Source organism: Vanessa atalanta, chromosome 8 (assembly GCF_905147765.1).
Source record: "Vanessa atalanta chromosome 8, ilVanAtal1.2, whole genome shotgun sequence".
NCBI lineage: Eukaryota > Metazoa > Arthropoda > Insecta > Lepidoptera > Nymphalidae > Vanessa > Vanessa atalanta.
Window position 1 is genome coordinate 9221605 of NC_061878.1, and position 27106 is coordinate 9248710.

At 32.0% G+C, this 27106-nt stretch overlaps 1 protein-coding gene across 1 annotated transcript in view; it reads right to left on the reverse strand.

The window, feature by feature from the left end:
- Window positions 1-27106, reverse strand: part of LOC125065700 (Down syndrome cell adhesion molecule-like protein Dscam2) — a 46616-nt gene that overhangs the window by 14564 nt on the left and 4946 nt on the right. The window contains exons 2-21 of the mRNA XM_047673472.1: window positions 26847-27066; window positions 21226-21371; window positions 12113-12271; window positions 11758-11886; window positions 10702-10807; window positions 10346-10547; window positions 9931-10150; window positions 9516-9663; window positions 9275-9441; window positions 9112-9202; window positions 8858-9036; window positions 8602-8747; window positions 8386-8521; window positions 8149-8268; window positions 7763-7948; window positions 7502-7646; window positions 5526-5683; window positions 4885-5122; window positions 1307-1446; window positions 627-697 (exon numbers count right to left, since the gene is read on the reverse strand). Of these exons, the coding sequence (XP_047529428.1) occupies window positions 627-697; window positions 1307-1446; window positions 4885-5122; window positions 5526-5683; window positions 7502-7646; window positions 7763-7948; window positions 8149-8268; window positions 8386-8521; window positions 8602-8747; window positions 8858-9036; window positions 9112-9202; window positions 9275-9441; window positions 9516-9663; window positions 9931-10150; window positions 10346-10547; window positions 10702-10807; window positions 11758-11886; window positions 12113-12271; window positions 21226-21371; window positions 26847-27066 (3107 nt within the window). The remainder of the gene's footprint in view (window positions 1-626; window positions 698-1306; window positions 1447-4884; window positions 5123-5525; window positions 5684-7501; window positions 7647-7762; window positions 7949-8148; window positions 8269-8385; window positions 8522-8601; window positions 8748-8857; window positions 9037-9111; window positions 9203-9274; window positions 9442-9515; window positions 9664-9930; window positions 10151-10345; window positions 10548-10701; window positions 10808-11757; window positions 11887-12112; window positions 12272-21225; window positions 21372-26846; window positions 27067-27106) is intronic.

Consider the following 27106-nt stretch of genomic DNA (forward strand, 5'->3'; position numbering starts at 1 on the left):
TAGAAAGACTACGTGAACATTTACATTCTAATGATAAAAAATTAAGATACCAAATATAATCATAATCCAAAACGTAATCGATACTAAAAAAGGATACTTGTTTCTTTAATCGATATAAAAAAAAATGGTACATTTCCTTAGCGTTACTCTAAAAGTAAATGAAATCGACGCTACTTTAAAATTCTCTTTCCAAACTAGGTTAATGTAAATACGTTTTCTTTTCTTAAACTATTTATTTTAAAAGCAATTCTGCTAAACTACCCACACTACAGAATATTATTTTTACAAACTTCTAGAGATTACTTTTGAAAAAACTTATAACCTATTTTTAACTTCTATTTTTAAAAATCCTCAGTCTAATTAAATGAATAAAAAGGAGCACCAAAATAATTAATATTTAAATAATTCTGTCAACGCATCGGAAAAACAACTGAATCTAGAAAACTAAAATTTGGAACATGCGCTTATTTATAACGCGAGCAAATAATAAGGAATAAAATATTTTTAAGAAATTTCAACCATAATGAGAGAAATCGGCCTAATAACCTCGTATGCATTTTAACCGTATGAAGTCGGGTCGGGAGACTAGTTCTAGACATAGCACTGCCTTCATTATGTGGTCTTACCTGCCAAGTAACTTGAAGCTCCCGAGCTCTGAGTGCTCGTACTGTGATGTCACGTGGAACACCTCCGGGCGCTTGTGTATTTAAAATTAATTTAAACCTAGTACTTAAGATCAATCAACTAAAAGGATAACTTATTAACTATTTTTTCAAGGCATTTTTTTAATTACTAAGCGGTCTGTTAAATGCGCCGAATTAATGGTAAGTGGTCACTACCCCCCAACAGGTTCTTTAGTCAATTTTAATTATCTCTTACATCGTCAATACACCAACGTTTTGAACTAAGATATTATCCCTTGTGCCTGTAGTTACACTGGCTCACTCACAACAAAATACTTCAAACATTTCACACCGGAAAACAACAATAATGAGTATTGCTGTTTCGCGGTAAATTTGTAGCTACCCAAACACACTTGCACAAAACCGTACTACCAAATGAAATGCTAATCTATTTGGTTTCTTTGATTTAATTAGAAGATAATACTTGTATTGGTTCCAAATTTATTTTATTGTTATATTTAAGGTTTATTTAAATGTTATATAAAAACAAGGTTAACTTAAAAAATATATGATATTTTTTACATAATTTAATCTATTATATTTACTATATTTTTAAGTGTCCTAATAATTAATCTCTTTAAGAGATCTATTTAGTTAAGTTTTAACGGTGACAGTAGCCTTACCTTCTTCCCGCGTTGTAAAATGCAAAGGGGACGTGTAAGCTGAAGCTCCAACGTCATTGAATGCTGCTAATCTGAGCACGTATCGGGTATCTGGAGACAGCCCCGTCACTGACGCACCAGCTCTACTTGGTCCTTCAGTGCTACGGAGACATTATTTCAGTTACAAATTTAATCATTCAATCAAAGAACAAATGAAACTAAGCGAAAAAAATAATATATTTTTCTTTCAAGTTGATATAAGCACATTTTTCATTATCAGACAGGTTTAAATTGAATGTACATTAAAATCTACACTCCAAACTCCGGTACATTTTAACAAAAACCTTAAAAAACTCAGTTCAGTACAAGTTTTCTGTTCTGACTATTGTAGGTTTTTTACAATATATCGAACATTGTATTCAATATTCATAAAACATATTTTTTTAATACGCGAAATACATGTTTAAATAAACCTCATAATGTGATAGTCACTCATTTTCATTGTATCGAGCAATTACAGATATTAATTATAATATTAAAGAGACCAATAATGACCTATTACTGAACCATCTTGGCCTCTAAAGATGACGGTATAAAGTTTATTCTGACTCGCTACTTCACGTTGAATGACACACAAACGGCAGTTTTAATCTACTAACAAAAAGTCAGTTGTGTTACATTTGTACCCGCGATATCCGTTTCGTTAATTTCAACACTATACAAATGTACGAACTTATTTTCATAACACATTATGTGTTAACCTTCATTATGTATACAGTTGGCAGTGGGACGAAATTAAAAGAGCACTTGACATTCATGAGTCTCTACAAACTTACGCGACATGGAGCAGTTCGGAATTAGCAAGAGTGGAGTACTTTGAACGAGTTCAACCGAATGCCAAGTAAAGCTGCTAATTTGTGAGGTGAGAAATTATAAAAATACTCGATATATGAATACACAGGAACTAATTTAATAGACAACATAACATTTGCGACACTAAAACATAACTCAAGAACTCATCTAAAAATAAGAAAATTATTATATTATACATAATTTTGTATAATATTATATTATATTATATTATATATATTTAAAAAGGCTGACTTAGACATTTTTAAAAGTTCCGCCTTGTTATTTTATTTAAACGCAAAATTAAGAAACACACGAGTTCTTCATAACTAATGAAATCTTGAATGAAAAGGGCCGAGATGGCCCAGTGGTTAGAACGCGTGCATCTTAACCGATAATGGCGTGCTCAAACCCAGGCAAGCACCACTAAGTTTTCATGTGCTTAATTTGTGTTTATAATTCATCTCGTGCTCGGCGGTGAATGAAAACATCGTGAGGAAACCTGCATGTGGCTAATTTCAACAAAATTCTGCCACATGTGTATTATACCAACCCGCATTGGAACAACGTGGTGGAATATACTCCATACCTTCACCTCAGAAGGAGAGGAGGACTAACCCCAGCAGTGGAAAATTTACAGGCTGTTAATGTAATGAAATCTTTATTTATTGTTTACTTTTTAATCTTCCCTTCCTTCCAAATAAAATAATACTAAAAAATAATAATTAATTGTCTTTATTAGAATAAAAAAAAAACTATATAAAAGTAATAATTAATTGTTTTTATCAGAACAAAAAAAAACTATATAAAAGAAAAATCTAGACTTTAAAAGTGAGCTCATGTACCTCAGAAAAACAATAATTGAAATTTTAGTAATGTAAGCAACTTATATTTGTTATACCAATATCAAAATCAAAACATACTTAGTTTTATTTGATCTCTTTTAAAATGTTTTTCATCGTCATGTTACAAGATTAAATTAAAAGTAGACTTTACCACAGTAGTCGCTCAAAATACATGTTATAATAAAAAATTTAATACATCCTGTATGTAAATCAACAAATTAAATCTCCACGCTTTTCGTCTCTATATTTTCGTCTCCGTAATAAGCCTTAAATATAACCGTTTTCTTAAAATAAATGATAGAACTCAATTATTTTATTAATTGGAAAAATTAAATATAATTGGGAACTGTTATTTCAGAAAAATTATACCTTATCCCAGGTAGAATGTACTGACTTCGCGAAGTCGGAAACTTCGTTGTTAAAAGTTTTCCTTTACTTTTCGTGTTTATGATGTATAAAATTACTTTATTTGTCAGTTACATTATATCAAAATGTACATCATATTTATGTGAACATATGTAATGCAACTTCAGGTAAGTGTATAACTCTCCGTCGGGTGGCGAAATTTGTTAATAGACCGAACACATTTTTTTAGAATAAAAACAGTTTCAATTACGCGAAAGATGCCATAAGATATAATACTGACTGTATATTATTTAAACACTAAAACACATTAAGAAAAAAATAAAGAGAACTAAGAAGGCAGTAAGATATACATCCGTTTAAAGGTTAATTCGTAGATACCCCATTTTGTAACATATTTTAAAAATATTAGCTAGTTGAGGGCTAAAACTTATTTTTATGTATCTATGTATATGTGAAGATACCTGTGTGAGGCACAATCTATCTATAGTAATTATAGCATACTTATGTATTTTGTTAAAATACTGGTAATGCCTACTGCGTTTTTAAGGTAGGAACTAATAATTATTTTTAACGTCTAAACGTTAAGCTTGTATGGTAAGGCTGGGATAGAACCTACATTTGTCACATTGCAAGGCTCTACGTAATGTGAATCAGGATTCAGTTGACGTATTACTGAATCTAATTTATGATATAATTGCTAATTTAGCTTAAATATACTTGCATGCAATTTGTTAAACAAATCAACGATAAAATTGGAATATTAATGTATTTTCCTTTAAAATGACTATTTTTTTTAAATAATAACGTAAAATTATTTATTCCTAAAAAAATAGAGATTGACACTGTAATGTTAATTATATAAGAACGTTAAGAGTTACGAAAAAATAAAACTCATTTATTACTATAGAAGATTTAGATATTTCATAGTGCTTTAAATTTACCAGATCGTATATTGTGTTGTGTGTGACGCAGTGCTGTCATTTGGCTTAATATTTCATTAAGCTCCGCATCAATAATTAATTAATTAGTCATTAATTATATTGATATCAACCCACGCTGAAATCTAGAAATATATTTGTATAATGTTGAAATTACTTTAGATTGGGCAATATCATATGTAATTATTTTTTTGATGGATACGAGTAACTTCTGAGTTTCTTAACGGTTCTTCTCAGTAGAATCGGTGTATATGCCGAACTTTGTAAATGTTTTGTTTTCATAAAAGGGATATTTGAAACTTTTTGAATTATTATAATCATGCACTTCGTGATAGTAAGTATGCTTTATCCAATATATCAACTCGTACTTCATTCAATGTATTCCTTAGAGACACTAAATCATCGGCTTCAAATCGATCTTGATATGTCCCAAGAATATGGATTGAGTTATAATAGGTCCCAAGTTTTAGAACATTGCTGAAGTAATACTCGATGAACACAACAAACATCATTGTATAATCTACTGCTACATAAGATATACCTACATATTAAGTTTGCTATAAAATGATAACCAAACAAAATACAGCATTAAAATACTCACGCGACATGAAGCAAATCCGAATTGGCAAGTGTTATGTTAAGTACGTCAGGCGATTCCCACGTATCGAGCAGAGCGGGCAGCGGCGCGTTAAGCGGTGCGTTCGTTAGATCGCGGGTGAGGGGACGGTACTGCAAAGAGTAGTGTGACACAAACGCGCCGCGTGCTACGCGCCACGTCACGCGCGATTTACGCGACCATACTTCTGATATTCGCACTTCCTCCGGTGTGTTTGGACGTTCTGTATGTGGAATTACAATTTTTACACCAAAAATCTTTGTTTTCATATCACATGTAACATGATGTAACATAATAGAATAGAGGCGTCATTTTCAGATAACAAAAATGTACAGAATGACATATAATTAACTTGCTTTACTGTATATTTTATTGCTTTGCTATAAGTTAAGCTCTTCAAGGTTTTCCTTTTGGATACGAACGTCTTCATTATTCTATCCACCTTAATACTGCTTACACTAGTGTTCATTAAAATATTGCAACTTTCAGACTAAAACTGTTAATTGCTAAAGGGAACTTGATACTTGTTAGAGAATATATCAAAAGGTTTAAGATTAATCTTAGTGGGTTGAAATTCTACATAATAATAGTTAAATACAAATACAAATAAAAATACAATTTCTTACCTTTGACAAAGAGTCGAAACAGTAACTCGTCACTCCCGTACAAGTTCCTGGCCATACAACGATAATCGCCCGCGTGTTCGGGACCCGCATGTGATATCGTTATTTCTGACGTCATTCCCCCGTTGCCTAAATCTCTCATTTCGACGCCACCTGAGCCACTATGATAAAATAGACAGATGTTAGCCAAGTTAACGATTACAGTTGACTACGAGAATATTTTGCGCTTCTAGCATTAGGCCAAAGCAAGCGTGAAAATTTAACCATCAAGACAGATGCTCCAGCACGTCTACGTGTGTTTAGTTTACAAGCGTATGTATGAAATGTGGTTTCAGCTATTGTCCGACTCATGCAACGTGATCTGACAAATTGTTGTTTAATTATAATAAATAAAACTTGTATTACATATTTCGTTTAACTTTGAGATTTGGCAATAAGTACAATTGATTTTTTTTTGGACTCGATTTTATAAGCTTTCGTTCATATTTTTACATTTATTTACTTTAAGCGTTGTTAATTTATTTCATTTCGCTTTTGATTTATTTTTTGGCCATGCAAACAGGTTGATTGTTTATTTAACAATATAATTAATTTTAAAACAAACATTTGGTCTTAAGTTTATTTAAATGTCGTGCACTGTGATCTAAGAAATGAAATGTATAATTTCGTTTAAATAAGAGATAGAAATTTTCTAGTAATAATTTAGCTTTATAAATAAAATATTTCTACATTTATAATTAGAAGATTATTATTTTTTTTAATCTTCTAAGTTAAAAGGTATTTTTATATATTTCTTGGAAATCATTATTTCCAGAATAAATTATTTTAATTAGTTCAGGCTTAGCAGCTTCAAACAGATAAAAGATCTGATTCAGTAACATGAATTCTCGATAAGCAGATTAAATACTATTTAGTTCCATAGATATTGCATTGTCATAGTATACTATAATGTCTTTCTATAAAACATAGATCTCGGTTTAAACCTTTAATTTAATTTTTGTGACGTCTTTAAGAAAAAATAATTAAACCTGTTCATAAAAGTCATATAGTATAAATAATGTTATTGTAAAAAGTTTAAAAATACTCTTGTATTTAGTGTGAAGTTTTTGCAATCAAATTACAAGTATTTATCAATTAGAAGAGATCTTTAAATACTAGAATAGTTATTTAAAATAAAGAGATTTAACAATACTGTATATTTCATGGTGGCGAAATATCCAATGAATTACGCAATGCACAGAAAGCTTAGAGGCGCTTGATGGGTTAACCCAAGCAATAAAATGGCGCGACAAATTTACACTACACGTAAACCAGAATTCATCAGATTACTAGCGAATTAGTTCATTCCCATTCGCCTGACAGCCTCGACATATTAAGCCTCGGACTAGCATGGACTTTAATAAATAGACCCTAATAAATTTGCCGTGTTTATGTTTTACATATATTCGAATATAATTGTTAATAATATATTTAAGCATAATAAACTACCTCGCTGGTCTAGTGGCTAGTGTATAAAGTTGATGCACGACCTCAAAACAAAACCTGAGTCGATAAAATTTGTTGTGTTTTCTATTAAGAAATTCTCAGATGCAGTCAGCAGAATTTAAATGATGACACTCTCGTCCCTCGGAAACCATGTATGGCATGTAGGGCATAAGAATCCTATCGTGTCATTGGACGATGATAGTGTGAGATTTAAAACTGGAAGGTCTTTGCGAGTGGCTGCCGTGGCGGCAGTGTGTCAAAGAACATGGTCATTATTATATACTTGTGACTTTATGATACATAATATAATTCTGCTGATTTATTTATTTTAAAAAACATCGCTAAGCGTTATCAACTTTCAATAAGCTGAACGGAATGTCGATTGTTTTGTATATATGGTACATATATGTTTAATTTTGTATTTTGTTAAAAAAAGGCTATAAAAAAAAACATTATTATCAATTTTTTTTTAATATAAAAAAATAAAAACATACTGCAACGCCAGAGGTCTCGAGTCATGTGTCCAATGTATGTGTATTTCTGGTTCTCCTCGGACGGTACAAGTTAATCGTGCCGTGGATCCTCTTACCACCCACCTAGTCTCACCCGAACCTCCTCCTCTAGAGAGTTTCGGAGGTTCTAAAGAAAAAATAAATAAACATGTGTAAATGTGATACACTATCGCTACTGATATCTTAACCAGATATTATGGAACAGATAAAACGTTCAACGAATAAAATTTTAAAGTAATTTACCTCTTATATCTAAATAAAAAGAATGGTGCAGGAAAGAATGCTGCACACGAGCCGTACATCGGTACCACCCCTCATGTTCCGGCGTCGCGACCCGCAACCAAACGGTACCGTCAGACAGTATCGAACCTTCACTCGCATCACTAGATTCTGATTGTCCCCAAAGAATATGTCGCCAATTTTCCCCTTCTGTTGGAAATAATAAATTCATGTTCTTCACAATTTATCAAAAAATATTTTCCATAGATGCATAATTCTATAGAAAACATGTTATCATAATTCGTTATATATACTTATGTACCTATACGCTAATACTTTTTATAAGTGATAAAATAAATCAGGTTTTAAATATAAGAAACTTAGTAAAACAGTAAAAAAACAAAAATTACCAGAAGAAAATTCCCAAGATATTCTCGGCATCGGCTGTCCTTTAGCCGAACACGGCAACAAAACAGCTGCGCCAGCGGACACCGATGTGTTCTGAGGGCGCCACACCCATGTTGGAGGTTCTATGCGGAAAAACTGCTTTATTTATTATGCCATTCAGCTTAATTATATAAACCGTTTTCTTGAAGCAATATAACGACATGACAAGTAATCTGTTGGTGTTTTCTCAAAATAAATACCTTTAACTATAAGCGATGCGCTGTGAGTCACGGTTCCAAAATCATTGGTTGCTTTACACGAATACTCTCCACTATGCATGGAATTCAAATCTTGAATAACCAATATTGTGAAGAAGTCCATATTCTTCTGTTCTACCTGATATTATACGAACAATTTACAAATTTATAACGCTGTTGAACTTCAAACCAAAGTAGGGGGTATCCTGTTCTTGTTACCTTTAAAGTTGATGGGATTGGCAAATTATCCTTAAGCCATGAAAATTGTATGGGCTTGTCTCCTGAAATCAAGCTACATGTAGCTTGTGTACTTCCACCCACTTCTAGTTCTTCAGGAAACTGAAATGGTGCTATTTTTGGCGGTTCTGTCAATAAAAGAAATATTTTGGACTAAATGATCTCATATCTTCAAAAATTTAAATTTGGAGTTACAAACGTACGGTTGAAATGAAAATACAAAGAAAATTTCTCTTACTATGAACATCTATTCTAACAGTTCTTCGTGCCAGTTCTCCGCTTTCTGCTCTAACTTCACATGTATAACTTCCTGCTATAGAACTTCTGACTGTAGTTAATCGTAATATACCCCGTTCTTCATTCGTTTCTATGGGTGTTTCAACTAAAGAACCGTCTTCTCTACGCCAGATAACTTCTCTAATAATTAAAAATAAAAGGTAATAACAGCCAAAATATCATAACGTACCAATGAAATGTGAAAAATTTACTCACTTAATAGGATACCCAGAATATGGACAATATAAGGACACATCTGTATCTGTTTTGACGTGTATTGGAGGCAAATATCTTATATTTGGTGCACCTAAAATTATACTTAATATGAATTCTATTACGGACTTAAATAATTTGAAAGTAAAAAGGTAATAATTATTACCAAAAACATTTAATCTTGCATGATGTGCCTGGGAGCCGCCTGAATTAGTTGCGTTACAACCATATCTTCCACCTTCATCAGCGCTTCTTATTGTTATACTTAAAGTCGATACAATGGTCCCTTCTTCGCCTCCGTTTAACGTATCCGCTCTAGTATTTACACTATATCTTTGAACAAAAGAGGTTAAAATAAAACAACAACAAGTTTTAACAATTCGCTACTGTAATACTATTTTACTTACTTTTCAGGGGCGGATGGCAAAGGTCTATCGTCCAAAGTCCACAAAATCCTTGGAGAAGGTATTCCAGTAGCTGCACATCTAAACGCAATAGTTTGTCCGATTCTCGTTATCGCTTCACTGAACGTCGATACCAGTCTAGGCGGTCTGTCTAAAACGCAGGTACAGGATTCACATTGTGTAAAACTAATTAACGGTGTTTTATTCGATTGTATCATTTTATTTCAATTTATTTTTATGTTTTATAAGAATACTTTAAATAATTATACTAAAATAATAGTATTCTTAACTAAGAATGCCATTCATTTTTAATTTTTGTTAGTAAGGTGAAATAGTTGCATAAGACATCGTATAAATTTGAACTATTTAAACATTTGAAAAAACAATTCAGAGGCATGCAATATATCAAAAATATTACCAGCTATAACAAGTTCGGCACCAGCTACGGCAGAGTCGGAATGATCGTAAGCCGTGCACTGATAAAGTCCAACGTGATGTGGTCGAACTGGACCAATAGCCAATTTTGGCTGAGGCGAATGTAACGGCCGGCCTTCATGCTGCCAGCTTATCGTGACCCCACCCCCTCGGCCTCCTTGAATTGAGCAGTTGAAATGACCGGTTGCTCCGGTGCCTAAAATCTAAAACGTTAACCTTCTATTTGAAATATGCTCAAAGAATGACGTACGCTATTTATAATAAAATAAAGGTATCAATTGGATAAGATTTATTTAATAAATGTTACATTAATTTCAAACATTATAAAAGCCTTTCGCCATTGAAAGCTATACGAGTAATAAAAAGAGAATGGAAACCCCCAAAATAATATCACTTACCATAGGATTAGGTGTAACAATAACCGTCAAGGGTTCATACACTACTAGTCGTACAATCACACGTGGGGACGTCTCCGTCCCCTGTGAGCAAGCGTAACGTACCGCGTGGTGCGTACGTACGCTCGGCAATACGAGTGTTCCTCCGCGCACAACCCCTTCGCCCGCAGACACCCATACACCATTTGCTTCCTGTCGCTGCCAACTGACGATAATTTCCGTGAGAAATTTGGACATTAATACTTAATATTATGACTGTAGTTTATGACAAATCTTATAATAAATCGTCCCTTTTAATATAACAGATACTAGTTTTTTTAATTAAAGTTTGACTAACTTTAATAATTACTTATACTTACGTAATAGTATGCTTGTTGATATGTCTTAATATACACGGTAGTAAAACTGTGTCCCCTGTGCGAGCTTCGATTGAATTAACTTCAATATTTTCTAACCAACTGCTATCTGTACAAACATGAATAAGATCAAATATGTATGCTATAAATATATATCCATAATATTTATTAAACATAAACCATTTTGTTGAATACAGTTGTTGCTGTGCTGACTATTTATCATGAAACTGAATATCAAAATGTTAAGTATGCAAATAATGAAATTAATGGCAGGAGAATAATTTCGGTTGACAGCTTTAACGCGTTTAACATTTAATAATATTAAACAGTGCATCGAAAAATAATCCGAATAACAAGTTGGACTAAATGCATTTAAATGATATTACATTATCACTATTAATGTCATATAAAGTATATTTACAATAACAAGCATCTTTCGATTACTTAATTAGCTTATAAGTCCAACTTCGTCTATTTGTTTGTGATAAAAAGCATACCGCGATTTCTTGATCTATGAGAGTGTGATTTTAAAACTCATTCAAAAGCATTCCTATATAGAAACTAAAAAAAAATTCAGACTATACAACTATTGACTACTATTTTTTCTTGAAACACAGCTGCTGTTACACTTTCATGTTGTATTTCAATGTACTTGTTCAAATCAATAGATCACATCCATTAATTATTATTATTAAATAGTACGAAGATGATATTTGTTTCGATTTATTCAATATTTTTAAATCCTAACCATAAGCTTAATAATGATTACGTAAAATGCCGACATCGATATGCATCTATTTAAGGCTAAGTCATTCAGATTTTATATGAGGTTTAAGGGGACGCTTATTAAGATTATAAACATTTTACAAAGTATTAAATGACTCCTGTCGCAAAGAAATAATTCTTTAAAGTAATATGGCAATACAAATTAGTAGTACGTTTATATGGAAGTATAATCATAATATATCCTTTTTGTTTTCTATTCAAACCACTGATGGATTTATAATGTATAGAACTACGTCTTGAGCTGAACAGAATGTAGTAAACTATTGGAGTTACCATCTGTTGTTAACTTCAACGGCGGACTGGGCGTGTCGAGCGCCAAACACGAATATTCCGCTTGTATATCGGCCTGTGTCAAATCTGAGCCAAGTAACAAGCCGCCGGCTCCGGACACCCAACGTGTTTCTAAAACAATTGCCGACAGTTTACACTTGATGTTGTCATAAACTAACTGAAGATATTATGAAATTCAATGAGCATGCTAGTAAGAAATTCATATTATAAAATTTATCTAAATCTATAATCTAATTTATAACACGAAATAAGAATTAATTGCACTTATACAAAACAAATCTTAGATAGAGAAAAGGCAATAAAAAAAAAAACGTAAATATGGGATTTATAGAGTTACCTGCTCCCATATACCCTGATGACAAGGGCAGACCATCCTGTAACCACGTGATGTCAGCCAGACCAAATTGTGGCGATACTTCACACCGAAGCACCACAGACCCTCCAATCTTCGCGGGAGTCAGCTGACGAACCAAATGTGAGAGCACGCTGTCTTCCACTAAGACAAAATGATAGACAAGACGGTAATTCGCCATACATCCGAATAAATAACAAATATGTATATATCGGAGCGTGGTTACTTTGGTTGTTGATTTGGATAATTAATGAATCGCGTAGTTGGCAATAATGTTTGATGGCTGATTTACTTTTAAGAGCGGGTCACTCGAATGGAGTTGTAAGTGTCATGGCAACGCGAGTCGTTATGTTTTGACAGGCGATTCGAATGCGATGGTTGCTTGCAAACCCATTTGCTCTTAATCGAGATGAATTATTGTAATCCTTTGATATTATTGTGGTGTACGATTATTGAATCAATTAATACAGTGATTAGATGATATTAAATACGTTTTATTTTGTGAATATCTCCATTGCACACCCACATAGTCTCACAAATGTCGGATCAATCCCCGAACTCAACTGTTCGGCATCCTGCTCCTCCGACATATATATTAATTCTGCATTACCTATTAAAGACTGGTAATAAAACTATAATGGAGTCGTATATGAAAATCCTAACAGCCGAAAGATGTCTATTTGAACTTAAGCCTATTTTACTTTGATTTGGAGCTTATACCATCACGCTGCTCCAATACGTGATGATAGAACTTGTTAATGCTTTTCACCTAAAACATGCAGCATGCATGCATTCCGCACGATGTTCTGCAAGTGAAATTTAGCTGTCTCGAATTGAAACCCCGTAATATTTTTTTAACATGTTCTAGAAATTTGGACACTTTTTATCAATCATAAATTAATTCCCATTAATTATCAATTATACGTTGATGGGACTATAGCATATATTTTTTTTTGCTCTCATGGACGACGGCTACAGGATCGCATAGAATACGAACGAAAATAAGTATTATTTTGATACGTAAGAAAAAACTGTCTTACTTCATTTAGTATTTATATAATTTAATAATAAACCGATCTACTTTATTACAGTTACTTATTTTATTAAAGGTTACGTATAGATTTATTTACGAGTGTTATACCGAACAATCTTGGACATTGGCGCTGTTAGAAATATTAACCATTCCTTACATCGCCAATGCACTACCAACCTTGAGAACTATGATATTATGTCCCTTGTGCCTGTAGTTAAACTAACTTACTCACCCTTCAAACTGAAACACAACATACTAAGTATTGCTGTTTGTACCAAGTTACATGTGGGCCCACAATTTGTCTGAGTTAATATTTTTATATAATTTCAAAAAAAAAATACGTAACTAATTCTATGATTATAATTTACTTTAAATAAAATATTAAGATTACGCCATGAACTTATTGGAAAAAAAGAATTAGTCATATTATGCAGAGGAATGAGAACTTTGGAAAAAGTCAGTGGCATACTAAAAACGACCTCATATTTGCCATAATATATGACAAAAAATAATCAAAGTCAGAATTGCTTAAAAATTCCGAAATTATTATTCTTTCTCTTTTATTTTCCTTGCTTTAACTTTATTTAATATTAAAATTATCGTATAAAACTCTATTATTTTTGTGTGTGAGTGTTGTAAATAAACATTTTCCAGAAGATTTATCTCAGATTGTAAAGCGATTAATTTTTATTTGCGGAGAATGATAATTTTAGATTATGCTCCAAATGATTTGGGTTTGTCTCCCACTTGGAGCATTCGCCTATATTGTGATCGTTTAGATTAATTTAAACATTTTTATTCTCATTTTTCATAACTAAAAGTAAAATATTCCAAAACGAGGAAGAAAAAATAAGACTAAATGCACTGCTCCAGTAGTTTTCTTAGAAGAATTACCTTCAATGCCAAATACAAGATAAATAAATACCAATTGCAAATTAAGTACATGACATCACGTATTCCTTTATCCCTGGTATATTTTGTTATTTTATTTAAAACTAATTATTTTTCTTAACGGTCTTTACGGAGTATTCAAGAATTGTATTAACAATCTTGTTAAAATATATTTTAGTTATCCTGTTATTCTTCAATCTTACAAATATAACAAGCAATTGAATAAAATTAAATATCAGAAATGCAGTAAAAATTGTGGTAGAGCTCGCTTCGTTTGTCTAGCCTTTTCAGTATTAGCTTTATTATGCGCTGAGAAATGACATTGTTAGTTTTTATATTTATAATGTAACTTTTCCATTAAATGCGTAAATACCTTGATTAAATTATCTAAAAAGACAAATTGATTGATTTTGTTATCAATTTCTCACGATTATGCATTACACTAAAAAAAAATCCAAACGAAATTTTGCAATTAAATACTGTCGTCAGAGTTTTCGCAACAAAATTAAAAAAAAAATCTTTAGAGATTTGTGTCTGAAATTACGACTAAAAAAGAACACAAGGCTAAAAATTGAATTGTAATTAAAAAAGAAACAATATACTTTATTGTATGATTTCAATCAAATTTTTTTGCCAGAATTGTTACCAAAAACATAGTGCTTGAATTATGCACACACAAAATAATAATTTGAGTATCTATCATCATAAGATAACATTATATCTGTTCAATAACTAGTGGGTAGAATATGTGCTGTAATTTTTATTTTCTATATTTTGGAACGAAATACTTGAACGCGGCTTAAGGTAGAGTGAACTGGCAGAAAACGTCACGTAAGGAAAAAGCGTTAAGCCGCCTCCAGGCCGTACGACTCTCTTTCTTGTTTTTTAAATCTTAATATATTTCATCAGATTACTCATATTAAGTCACCGTTGAAAGGAGTTTGATAATAAGTGAACTTCCATTGCTGTCATACTTAATTTTTTATTTGCAACAAAATGACTGCGTTCGAGCAAATAGGCCACCTGGTAGTAAGACATATGCCCACAGACATTGGCGCTGTAAAAAAATTAACCATTCCTAAAATCGCTAATGCGCCACCAACCTTGTGTTGAAGCTAAGATGTTATGTCACTTCCGCCTTAAGTTACTCTGGCTCACTCCCCATTCAAACCTAAGTATTGCTGTTTAGCAGCAAAACATCCAATGAGTGGGTGGTAACTACCCAGAAGAGCTTGCTCACCTACCACTTAAATTAACACAGTAAATAAAGGTAAAAGGCATTTGACGACCTCCGTGGTCGCCAAATGCCGGTTTTCATACACCGGCTTTCATGGGTACGCCACTCTGAGGTCCCGGGTTCGATTCCCGGCCGAGTCGATGTAGAAAAAGTTCATTAGTTTTCTATGTTGTCTTGGGTCTGGGTGTCTGTGGTACCGTCGTTACTTCTGATTTCCATAACACAAGTGCTTTAGCTACTTACATTGGGATCAGAGTAATGTATGTGGTGTTGTCCAATATTTATTTATTTATTATTATTTATATTAAATATGACTTCAAATAAAATGACTAAAAAAATACACCCATCGTTATAAGCTTAGTAAAACTTTACGAAATAAAAAGCTAAAGTAATATTAAGTAATTGCTTAAAAGCCAATTTTTTTATACAAGATTGGAGTTTTATGAAAAAACTGTGGCTGCGAAAAGGACTTTATGACAAAATTGTTTTCATTTTCAATAAAGAAAGCAACCCTTACTTACAAGAAGGTTACATTTCGTGACTGAGACAAAGTCCTTTAATCTTTAATCAAAATTTTCCAATTACATCAGAGAAATGTAATTGTAACAAAAACATTTTTTCATAATATTCCTAATACCTCATCGTAGTAATGTAATTGGTTCTTTTTAATTTTCATCTCATATCATGAAGATATTCTTTATATTAATTTGTTATTGTAGTCAGCTGAATCTATATGAATATTATAAATGCGAAAATAACTCTGTCTGTTACCTCATTACGCTTAAATCAACTGAACCGATTTAGATGAATGAATATGGAGACAGTTTAGTTTCACTCCTCGAGGGCGTAAAATGGGAGGGGGGAGTGACAGTTTATACCCGTTAGGTAAATTTATGATCGCAGGATCAGCTATTGTTATATATAATAATTATGTTGTGATTTGAATGTTGTAAATATTTCTTCTTCTTAATAAATACAAATTAATATTTGACCTTCAATATATCCGTTTTACAAATATTCTACCCGTGCGGCGTCGGGATGGATAGAATACAATATATTTTTATTTTATATATATATAATGGCTTATCTCTTTGAAACTAATTGGCCTCGAAACTGACCTTTTTGTCTGATGAAAATTTTTGTTCTATGTACTTTATTTAAATAAAATAACATAAAAATATCTTTTATTTCCTGTAACCTGATGTGAACAGAGTTCTATTTATTTATATGTAATATATATTAGGTATTATTATTAGCAATCAGCTCAGGTTTTATTGTGGCATAGGCGTCTAATTTCCTCCACTTATTTTGACGACTGCTGTTTTCTCCATCCCTTAAGCAGATCATCCTCCCTCCCATCATTATCCTTGAGTACCATTTTACTAGTTCGTAATTGTGCTAGTTCATTTCTCTGCTTTTGTTCTCCACATATATCCCATTCTTCTTTATTATCACCATGAAAGTTATTTTTTATTTTTATTATTATAAGTTAACAACATCCACGGGCTCACAGATGCCCGTGCCTTTTTTACATTCTACTTTAATACATTTTGGCGTTTTATATTTTATCTTATTACTGAACATCAACAATCACCTCGTTGGGCATCAAATAAAAAAATAAGTAAGGATTTTCTATAGCATAGGTGGCGAACGACCAGGAGTCTCAACTGATAGAAAGTGATTAACCACCCATTAAAATCTGCAGCGGCGTGGGATTCAGCGAGGATCTTGCAAGCCAATCTACGGACGATTCCGTCAATTGGTCGTAGGACCAATCGACGCGGAATCGTAATAACTTCTGAACGTTATGAGTATAGACACACCGATACGTTCAGAAGTTATCACGTGATTGACTCACAAAGGAAAAAAAATGTATATATATCCTCGACATCATCATACGTGGCTATAGGTCTTGTGAGAGTCATCAGGTTTAATGTAATCTCAAAGTATTAACTGCAAATTCGTACAATTTAATCGAAGTTTCACATTGCTTATTCAATTTACAATTATTACTTCACAATTACTAGTATTAACATAAATCAAACAATCGAGTAATGAATTCGTGACACCGATATAACTCCACTTAACAACATTATTTAATATTCACTTTTTCAAGGATTCACTTCGATCCAGCATTCCGCCATATTGTTTATTACGCATTACACAAATTCCCGTGACAGTCCATAGACTATATAACCACTACGTATTTCCCGCCAAAACACTAAAATGGTGCCTCTACCGCGCAAGGATTATCCTCGACGTCGATGTATTAATATAATAGTAGCTTTGAATGTATTTGTAAGACTTAACGTGTACTAAATGTTTGAATAAAAAGAAAATAAAAAAAAAACCTATTTAAAACGTAAACAATAAACTTCGTTCCTCCATTTCCGATAAAGGTATATGTATACTATAATTAAATTACCTTGTTGTGATTCTTTTATTTTGTTTTCATAATAAAAGATATTTTCTTTCTCCGCTGTTTGTTAATTGATTCTTTTTCATTGTCTTCTAATTAAAAGTTGCATTAAGCGTGTTATAATTAATTTCGTAGAAAGCGAATATGATTTTAGGCAGAGTGATATGTGACCACTGCTATCATCGCCACATCACTATGAGTATGTATTCAATACAATTAAATATATTACGTATAAAATGTTTACATAATACTATAAGTATTAAACAGTTTTTACATAACGATTTCAGATGAGAATATTTAATTGTCGGGTTTAGTTTTTGAACTTAGTTTAATTATTATAACACACCCTAACTAATATTAAAAATGCAAAAATAATTTTGTTCTTTACGCAGTGACGTCGTAAGTGTTCAACTAATCATTTCAAGATGCATACGTTAATACGTACGGTAGTCCGTACGTAGGCGTACAAAAATAATAAAGGTAACCTAACAACCTCCTTGCCCACAAACGTAAGCAAAACCGCGGACAGAAAAAAGTTACAATGTTCGAATATTTATCAAGTTGATTAGTGTACTTGTATTTTTCAAAATCGTTTATTTTTCTTGAACGTTGCGGCACATGTCAACAAGGGAATGCTAACGATGTCTTGCCTTGCCATCGCTCTTGTATTTTAATATTCGCATAAATTGTTTGTTGCTTCTGTATTTTTGTTTAGCTCTTTTGTAAACATGGCTTATAGTGAAGAGAAAATATATTATTTGATTCTAATTTTGAAAAAAATATTCATCTTTCCTTAAAAATCACTGTTACTACAATATTTAAAGGAAAAAAGATACTTTTGTGTAAAAGGTTAATACAAACAGTATTTAAAATGGGATATTTACCAGGTTTTTTATTATTATTTGGTGGAACTCGATATTTCGACATTATCTACGAATGTCTTGTTCACGAGACAGTCTCGTGAACAAGACATTCGTAGATATTTTTTTAAATACTGTTAGTAATAAAAATAACCATGTTAATTTAAAATCTTATATAAGGTTAATACAATTAGTGAGTTTATTGTTAATAGTTTAACACCTAAGGAATGAAACGATCGTCTCCTTGCTATTTCTTAGTGATATTGATTACATATAAACAATCACAAATGTGAAAAAAAACCCACTGAGTTTCATTTTGCTGGTTCTTCTCAGGTTAGGTAAATTTCTTTCTTATTATTTCTTCGATAAGTAAGCTTTTAAATTAAATGAAGGAATTTGATTTGATTGAAGATTTTACTCACTTGCGATACGAAATAGAACTACTCAAATTTCTGATATCAAGTTCGATCGATTATATAAAACTAACGCACAGATAACTTGCAAAGTAAAATATAATGAAAATGGCTCAAGTCATTTTTAATTCTATCTCTCGTCAGCCGTGGTCGAACAAAATTGAGTATCTAATAGTACAGCAACGTTATAATACTCGATTTACGTGTAATAGTTTTCGGAGAGGCAAGTTTTAATAAGATAAACTGGAAATAGAGCCTCGGAGCTCAACGTTTAGGTAATATTGTTACCGCTGTAGAATTTTTCTTGAAAACATCCGACGAACAAAAGGAAACTTACCGTGTTCCAAACTCGCTCTAATGTCATTTTTAATCCCTTAATTAAAAGTTTTCCAGTGTAAAAACTCGGACGGCCGTGGGCTGTTTTTCATTTTATTTCATATTTCCCTCGCTGTAACGGAAAGTTAATTGGTTCAACTCGACTCAAAGTTGTAATTTGTTTTGCCCTCTTCCCAGTACATCTGTTTATTATACAATCTGTTGTTTACGGTGCGGTTATTATCATTGTATTTCAAGCGTAAAACTAAACATTTACATATACCCAATATACGAAGGGTCTTTATATTCGATCAAATGTTTTCAAAATTTAATTAACATAATTTTGAAATCGCAGTAATTCATATTTTCATTATTTAACTCTTAGTTTTCATATCATATTGCAAAAAGTATATACGAACGCTACTACGTCATAATAATATATCAAAAGTAATCACGTATTATTATTTTTTCATAAAGTAATATATGTGATAAAAAATTGTCTACCTCGTTAGTCAAGAATTTTGAGCAAACTTAAAAGAAAATTAAAATAACTCAAAATCTCAAATTCAATTTAACCGGCTATGGCTAAAGAACCCAAGATCGATGATCCCGAATAACTTTATATCGGGAATTACTCAGTAGCAACTCGCAGTGTGGAAGTTGTTAGTTTCCACTCCCATTTATCAAACAGCACGTAAAAGCAACGCCTGAACTCTTTCCACTAATGTGAGATTTGTTATCACATTGAATTACAAGGACCAGATAGAACTTATGTTTACGCACAAACTTTTGCTTTACAATATCACTGTGTAAACGACTAGTCTCTCTTGTAAATGGTCGCTTTAGCTGAAATTACTTAAGATATAATAAAAAAAATATTCCATCGAGTGATTATAGCAATTACATTTATAACTTAACTAATAAAATAGTACGTAAATAAAGTAACTAAGAGCACCTAAAAAGAAAATAGATAGATGATTTATAACTGCATCGTATAACATAATTAATTTACAGCTCAATGTAGAACATTCCAGAAATAAGATAGTCTTTTAACATGATTACTCCGGGCGGCCCGGTCTAGATAATAGGATGACAGAAACTGGATTAACAACATAAATGAAGTTAACTAGTTAATTCTGGTTAAATTTTAAACTTAAGAAAAGTATAATGATGAAACAATTTAAGCTAGTTTTTAAAATTCATTTACATGTAACTTTGGTGATGTTTTTTTTTAAATTTTTGAACCGAGATAGCACAGTTGCTTAAACCTGTGCATCTTAACCGAAGTACGGATACAAATTCGGGTGAAACCGTATAATTTTAATGTGCTTCATTTGGTTTTATAACTAAACTTGTGATCGGTGGTGAAGGAAAATACTGCATGTGAAGATTAGGAGGTTTCGTATGAGAAATCTAAGAAAAAAACTGAATGTCACCTAATGGGTTAAAGTATATAACCATGCAGGTGATCTAAGTACAGTCAGCATCTTGTATAACAAAAGAGATACTATCTGTTACTTTATATATGACGCACACTAAACTAAAACTCAAATCAATCAAGCCATTTAGACACGCACACAGGCGTCTGAATTATATATATCACGATGAAAATACATAAATATAATTTTAAGGTCGTCCTCCAGAGATCCCTTCTCGATAGGTATCACTCACCATTATACTTTATTCGACTAATACTGGTTGCTGTTTGAACGTAGAGTCAGTCATTATAGATCCAGGCACAATGGACAAAAAAGGTAGATCCCTTAGTTGGCGACGATTGGCGATGTAAGAAATGTTTTACACTTTGAGTGTCAGTATCTATGCCCTAAATACCTTATAAGTGTCACCTTCGCTCGCCTATTTCAATTTATCTATTTAAAAAAAAAATCGGCGTGTTATATGTATAATAAAAATAATTCAATCCAAATACCTGGTTGAAGGAGCATCGGTCTTGACAACGTAACACCTGCACGATTTGAAGCTTTGCAGCGTAGTATAGCACTGTTGCCACCTCCCCCCGCGTCGACCAGCGACCGTCTCGCTCCCACCACCAACCGACCATCGCTAAGTACATGTCTGTGAATGAGAATATCATGTTAATATTCTTTAAAAATATAACCTATATTGATCCATAAATCAATAGATTTTCATAGTCATATTCTATCCGTCAATAAATTCCACTAATTTTTTAATACAAATAAATATTTTTAAAAAAGTATTCAGTATATTACTGCGAATCGATATATATTATATGTTTATTTTTTTCTTTTGTCCTTTGGGTTTGGTGGGCTGGCTAATGGGCCAACTAATCAAGTGGGCGCCAATACTCACTTGATCATTGGTATAGTCTAGTATAGTATAGACATATTAGACATTTGTTATAATACCAATAATGCACCACAAACCTTGGAAACTAAGGCGTCATATCCTTAAAGCCAATAGTTGTACTGATCATTAAAATTGTAAGTCTGAAGTGATTATTCTTGATTCACTTTCTTTAAAAAAATATTTAATTAAATCGTTGTAGTAAATAAAATACAAAGAATCAAAATAATTTATATACATTAATTAAGGCGGAGGACAATTTTATTGACGACGAACATCAAAACTTTGGTTCGAACATTGATACAAGACAGTCCTTGGACCAGTAACGATCGTTCTCGTTAGAATGGTATTGATTACAAAGTTACCAAACCGTCGTTAAAAGTCTTGGAACGATCTTTAAGTGGTACTTCTTAATTAGCCCTTCCCTCCATTAAGTCGTAAAATAAAGCAATGAAAACTTAAGAATATTGTTAAAATATTACCGTTAGTCTCAATTATTTAGGTATACATACTTGATCAATGGCCTGCGTCTGTGTTCGAATTTAAGCATAGTTTATTTTTCTTGATTTACATAGTACGACTAAAGTTCTGACAGCATAGTCCGGGAGTAAAATCTCAAGAGAAAAGTTAAGTCTGTACTTGTCCTTATGTATGTTTAGTGGCGAGGTGTCCAAAGTTTACTTCAACTTGGAGAGTCAACAACGCGGTGCTAAAGCTTACGTCAGTCTTGAAGTAATTCAAACTAAACACGTATACACTAAAATGAGACATATTGTGATGTACTTTAGTTCTATGTTCGCTTTCATAATCTGTATGCAGTTTGTACTGTTTTGTATCCCTTTGTTATAATGATATGGTGCTATCGCTGATAGACTTCACAAAGCATAACTTAGTTTTATCGACTACTATTATTGTAACATAAAATTCTTTGTAATAAATATTAAGCTTTCAACATATTTACACAAAAATTTCGCCTTGAAAAAATTAACATATATATTTTTTTAGATAAATTTACTTGCTTTATTGGTGGTGGTGACTTTGTACAAGCTCATCTGGTAGTGGTTAAAAATGTGAGTTAGCTAGTGTAACTACAGAACCAAGGAATATAATTTATTGATGTAAGGAATGGGTTAAATTCCTTACGACAATGTCTACGGACGGTGGTACCACTTATTATCAGGTATCCCATTTGACCGGCCGCCTACCTATGCAATAAGAAATCAAACATCGTAATTAAAAGCACAATATTCAACGTATCCAAAAAATAAATGTATCTTCATAGACAAGATTTTATTTTCATTTAAAATATATCCAGCCAGGTTTATTCCCGTTTTTTTTTTAGCGAAGTGGTGACATGGACACATTTTCAATTCCATAAACTGTCAGGTGAAGAAAAACGTTGAGCACGTGCCTCGGTCATTTGTCTTGGAACACGTGCCGTAAGTCAACTGTCACTATAATCGTTTATTTCATACCCACTCTACAGTTTTATTACAAAGTAAGCTGTTACATTTGAAAGAGGAAAATGTAAAAATATTATTCCCTACTTTCAGAGTTTAAAGAAAGATCCATTAAAATGAATTATAGTTTCGCTAATTATGAAACGTCAATTTAAATCTAAAGGCAAGCACCATTTTAATTCACATCAGTCCACAAATGGCCCACAGTTGGGCTAAAGTTTCCTATCCTCGTGGTTTTTATTTTCGGGAAAAATTATCTCCTTTTTGAAAGCTTGGAGTTCTCACCATCGTTATTTTCTTCCGAAATAAGTATACACTACTAGATGGCCATAATATTTATCTGTCTTAAATAAATTATGTACATTTTTTTTTAAATAATAAATATTGACATAGTCAAGGCAAGCATCACTCATTGCAGACACGAGGGACATAACTTCTTAGCTCCAAAGGTAGCGCATGGTCTATGTAAGGAATAATTTATAAAGGTTAATAATTCTTACAGTACTATTTAAGTAGTTGCCAGCCATATATGAAAAAAAAAATTACTTCATGTTCAATGAAGAAGGTTTTAATTAGTTGTAAAATCATAATGTAACCTTCATGTTAATGGATGCTGTATCAACTCGTTAATTATGACAATTGACTGTTGAGTCACTAAATTCGCTCAATAATATTTTATATTATTATATTATATTTCTCATTAGTGAACATCAATGTCCAACTGTGGCTTTCTCTGCGTGTGAGGAGGGATAAGACAGGTGTTAGGTAAAAAGACTAAATATGAAATACATCTGAATTCAGACATAATTCTTCAATAAAATCACGTACGTTACTTCCGTGCACAATGGAAACACGTCGTCGTAGAATCTGATCGGAAACCCAGCCAATTTATTAGCGGCGACCGGGAAAGTCGAATTAGTTATGCCACATATCATTCGGGACTGGGAATAGTTTGCTTAAAGTTTGCGATGAGATATCCCATATAGCAGCAAAAGTATTTAATTGACTCGGATTTACTTCGGATAATATGAAAAAAAAAAATTTAATCTTCTTTAACTTCTCACTGCGAGAGCTTATTTTCTGATATTAATGTTTAATTATTGTATAATATAATATTTACTGATAAAAAATACAGCAGTATTACTCAACAGTTTATTTAAATTCGATTCGATGATATAAAATAACAGAAGAAAACTTTACCAAATATGTTTTCGTTATTTTTATTTGCTTAATTATCTTATTCAATGTTTTACATCATTATAATAAACATAAAATTATATAAAATAATGTTTTATTATATTGTTAATTACTGTTTTTGTCAAGCGAAGTATCCTATTATAATCAACGAGGGTTGCCTAAAACGAAAATGCATGTAGAATTAATAATTTAAAAAAAGTGTTTTTTTTATTAAAATACCTTATCGTAGTATAGTAGTCGTAATCGTACTAAAGCAATATAATATGGATAATTGTTCAAACGATGATAATAATGTAAAAGGTTTATCTATGTTACGTCATGTGTAATCAATATTCAGAATATTCAACTAACTCTGGTGTACACGTAAAGCAAGTTTTAAATTCTCTATAGGTACGAGTACGAACAACTGCGGCCACAACAAAGCAAAACTTAAATATGAAACGATAAGTAACTAAACCTTATCCATTTTATATTGGAACTTCGAATAAAAGTTTCTGGAAGCAAATCGTCCATATAAACATTGTTTGTATATAGAAAATTCCTGTAGAAAATAATCCAAAATATTATAAATCTGTCTGCATCTCTTCGCGCTTAAACCACTGAACCGGTTTAGATGAAATTTAGTATGGAGATAGTTTGAGTTCCGGGGAAGGACATAGGTTTTTATTAAGGAAATTATACCTCAAGGGTGTGAAAAGAAGGATGGAAGTTTGTATATGAAATCAATCAATGTTTTTATAGGGGTGAAATGGTGGTTCCATGCTTGTGGTATATAAATAAATATTGGACAACATCACATACATTACTCTGATCCCAATGTAAGTAGCTAAAGCACTTGTGTTATGGAAATCAGAAGTAACGACGATACCACAAACACCCAGACCCAAGACAACATAGAAAACTAATGAACTTTTTCTACATCGACTCGGCCGGGAATCGAACCCGGGACCTCGGAGTGGCGTACCCATGAAAACCGGTGTACACACTACTCGACCACGGAGGTCGTCATATGCTATAAGCTATAATGGTCGTCGGTCTATGAAGGAAATAATTAAAAGTGTAATGGATCTTCTGTTATTTTTACCTACAATGTTTCTGAAGTAAACTATATAAACGAAAATTCTGTTATTAATTCTGATAGGCCCTGAGATTAGAACGTTCAAACAAACAAAAACAAATCTATTTATCTTTAAGATATTAATAAAGACCCAATCAATAGGCTAGAATTTATATATTATGTTACACTGCTTTTTCAGTAAAAACATCTTATACATGTACATACTACTTATCGTAATATTGTTGTATGTTTTGGGAAACACCTACACCTAGTATTTTATAAATGACTTGAATAATAAAAAATAAAAAATATATTATAATTTAAAAAGGGAACGCAGACTTGCAAACGTGATACTTGATGGTAATTTGTTCCCACCAGCAATGTATATTGGCACTCTAAGAGTTTTATTAAACATCTCTTAAATTTTTTAAATGTAACTCTAATCTAAGATGTTATGTCCCTTGTCCCTGTGGTTAGATTAGATTATTGTGTGAAGTATTTATACCTATATATATATATTAAAATATATAATTTTAGAAAAGTTTAATTTTAGGGTAAAATGCTAGGAAATTTATTTATGTAACCTTCCTTCATATACAAAGATATTCCCTTTTACTTAAAAGAAAATGAATATTACTAACAGCAATATACTTATAGATAAAAATTATTCTATGTAAAAAGTTCACTCAACACGCAATGACTTTGAAAAAAAAAGAAATATTCAAAAAATTTGCTTTATAGTCCATTTATATCTTTAGTCCATTGACATAAATCCATATTGCTACTAAAATATGTGAAAAGTTTAAACACTTTATTGATTGTATCCTTCGAAGGATTTCTCTCGACTATACCGAAGTAATCAAAATATCAGTCAATCGTTTACGTATACAATAGATTGCGATACCAAACTTATTCAAAGATCGATTTGTACATAACGTCCGTAACTTACCAAGTTTAAAACAAATTACCATACATTATATTTGGGATCTCTAAAATAACGTACAATGGAATTTAGTTTCGAAGCTATTTAGTTAATATATAAATAAATGACTAAAGTACACAGGATATTAATCGTAGAACTACTACGGAAATGCTACGAAGTTCTACGAAATTTCTACGATATTGTTTTAAATGAACCAATTGATATCCATAATTTTTTTTATATGTAAAAATATTACGTTAATTAAAAAAAAATCTCTGCAGATATAAATAAAAACACAATTAAAAACTTCGTATCAATTAAAAGTTAAATGTAGATCATTCTCGAATATTACAAATAGTCTCGGTAAAATACTTTTATCCAGATTTTTATATTATGAATAAAATAAACCAGTTACTGATGTTTTCGTTTTACGTGTACGTTTTTTTTTTCGTTCGGAAATTGGTTAAAGGAACTGCGAGAATTGCGAAAGCGCCGCGATATAGTATTCTGTATAAAAATTAGGATGGCAATTATTAGCTGTAGAATATATGGATTTTTGCAAAACTATATTTATTTAAATTATTAAGTACCTCAATCCAGGTATCGTCGTGATCACTTGGCCCTCTGCAGTGACCCAATGAACGTCAGGTGTAGGGTGACCAGTTGCGCGACAAGCCGCATATGCACCACGTGTCGCTGGCCATAACACTCGTGACGGCGGCTCAACTACGAACTGTGGTCGCTTGTCCCCAGAACTAGCCGCCAGGCCAACTGCTAATGTGATGCCGATGACGCATTGTATCTCGTAACCTGTATAATAAACATATTTTTTAATCTATTTAACAAATAT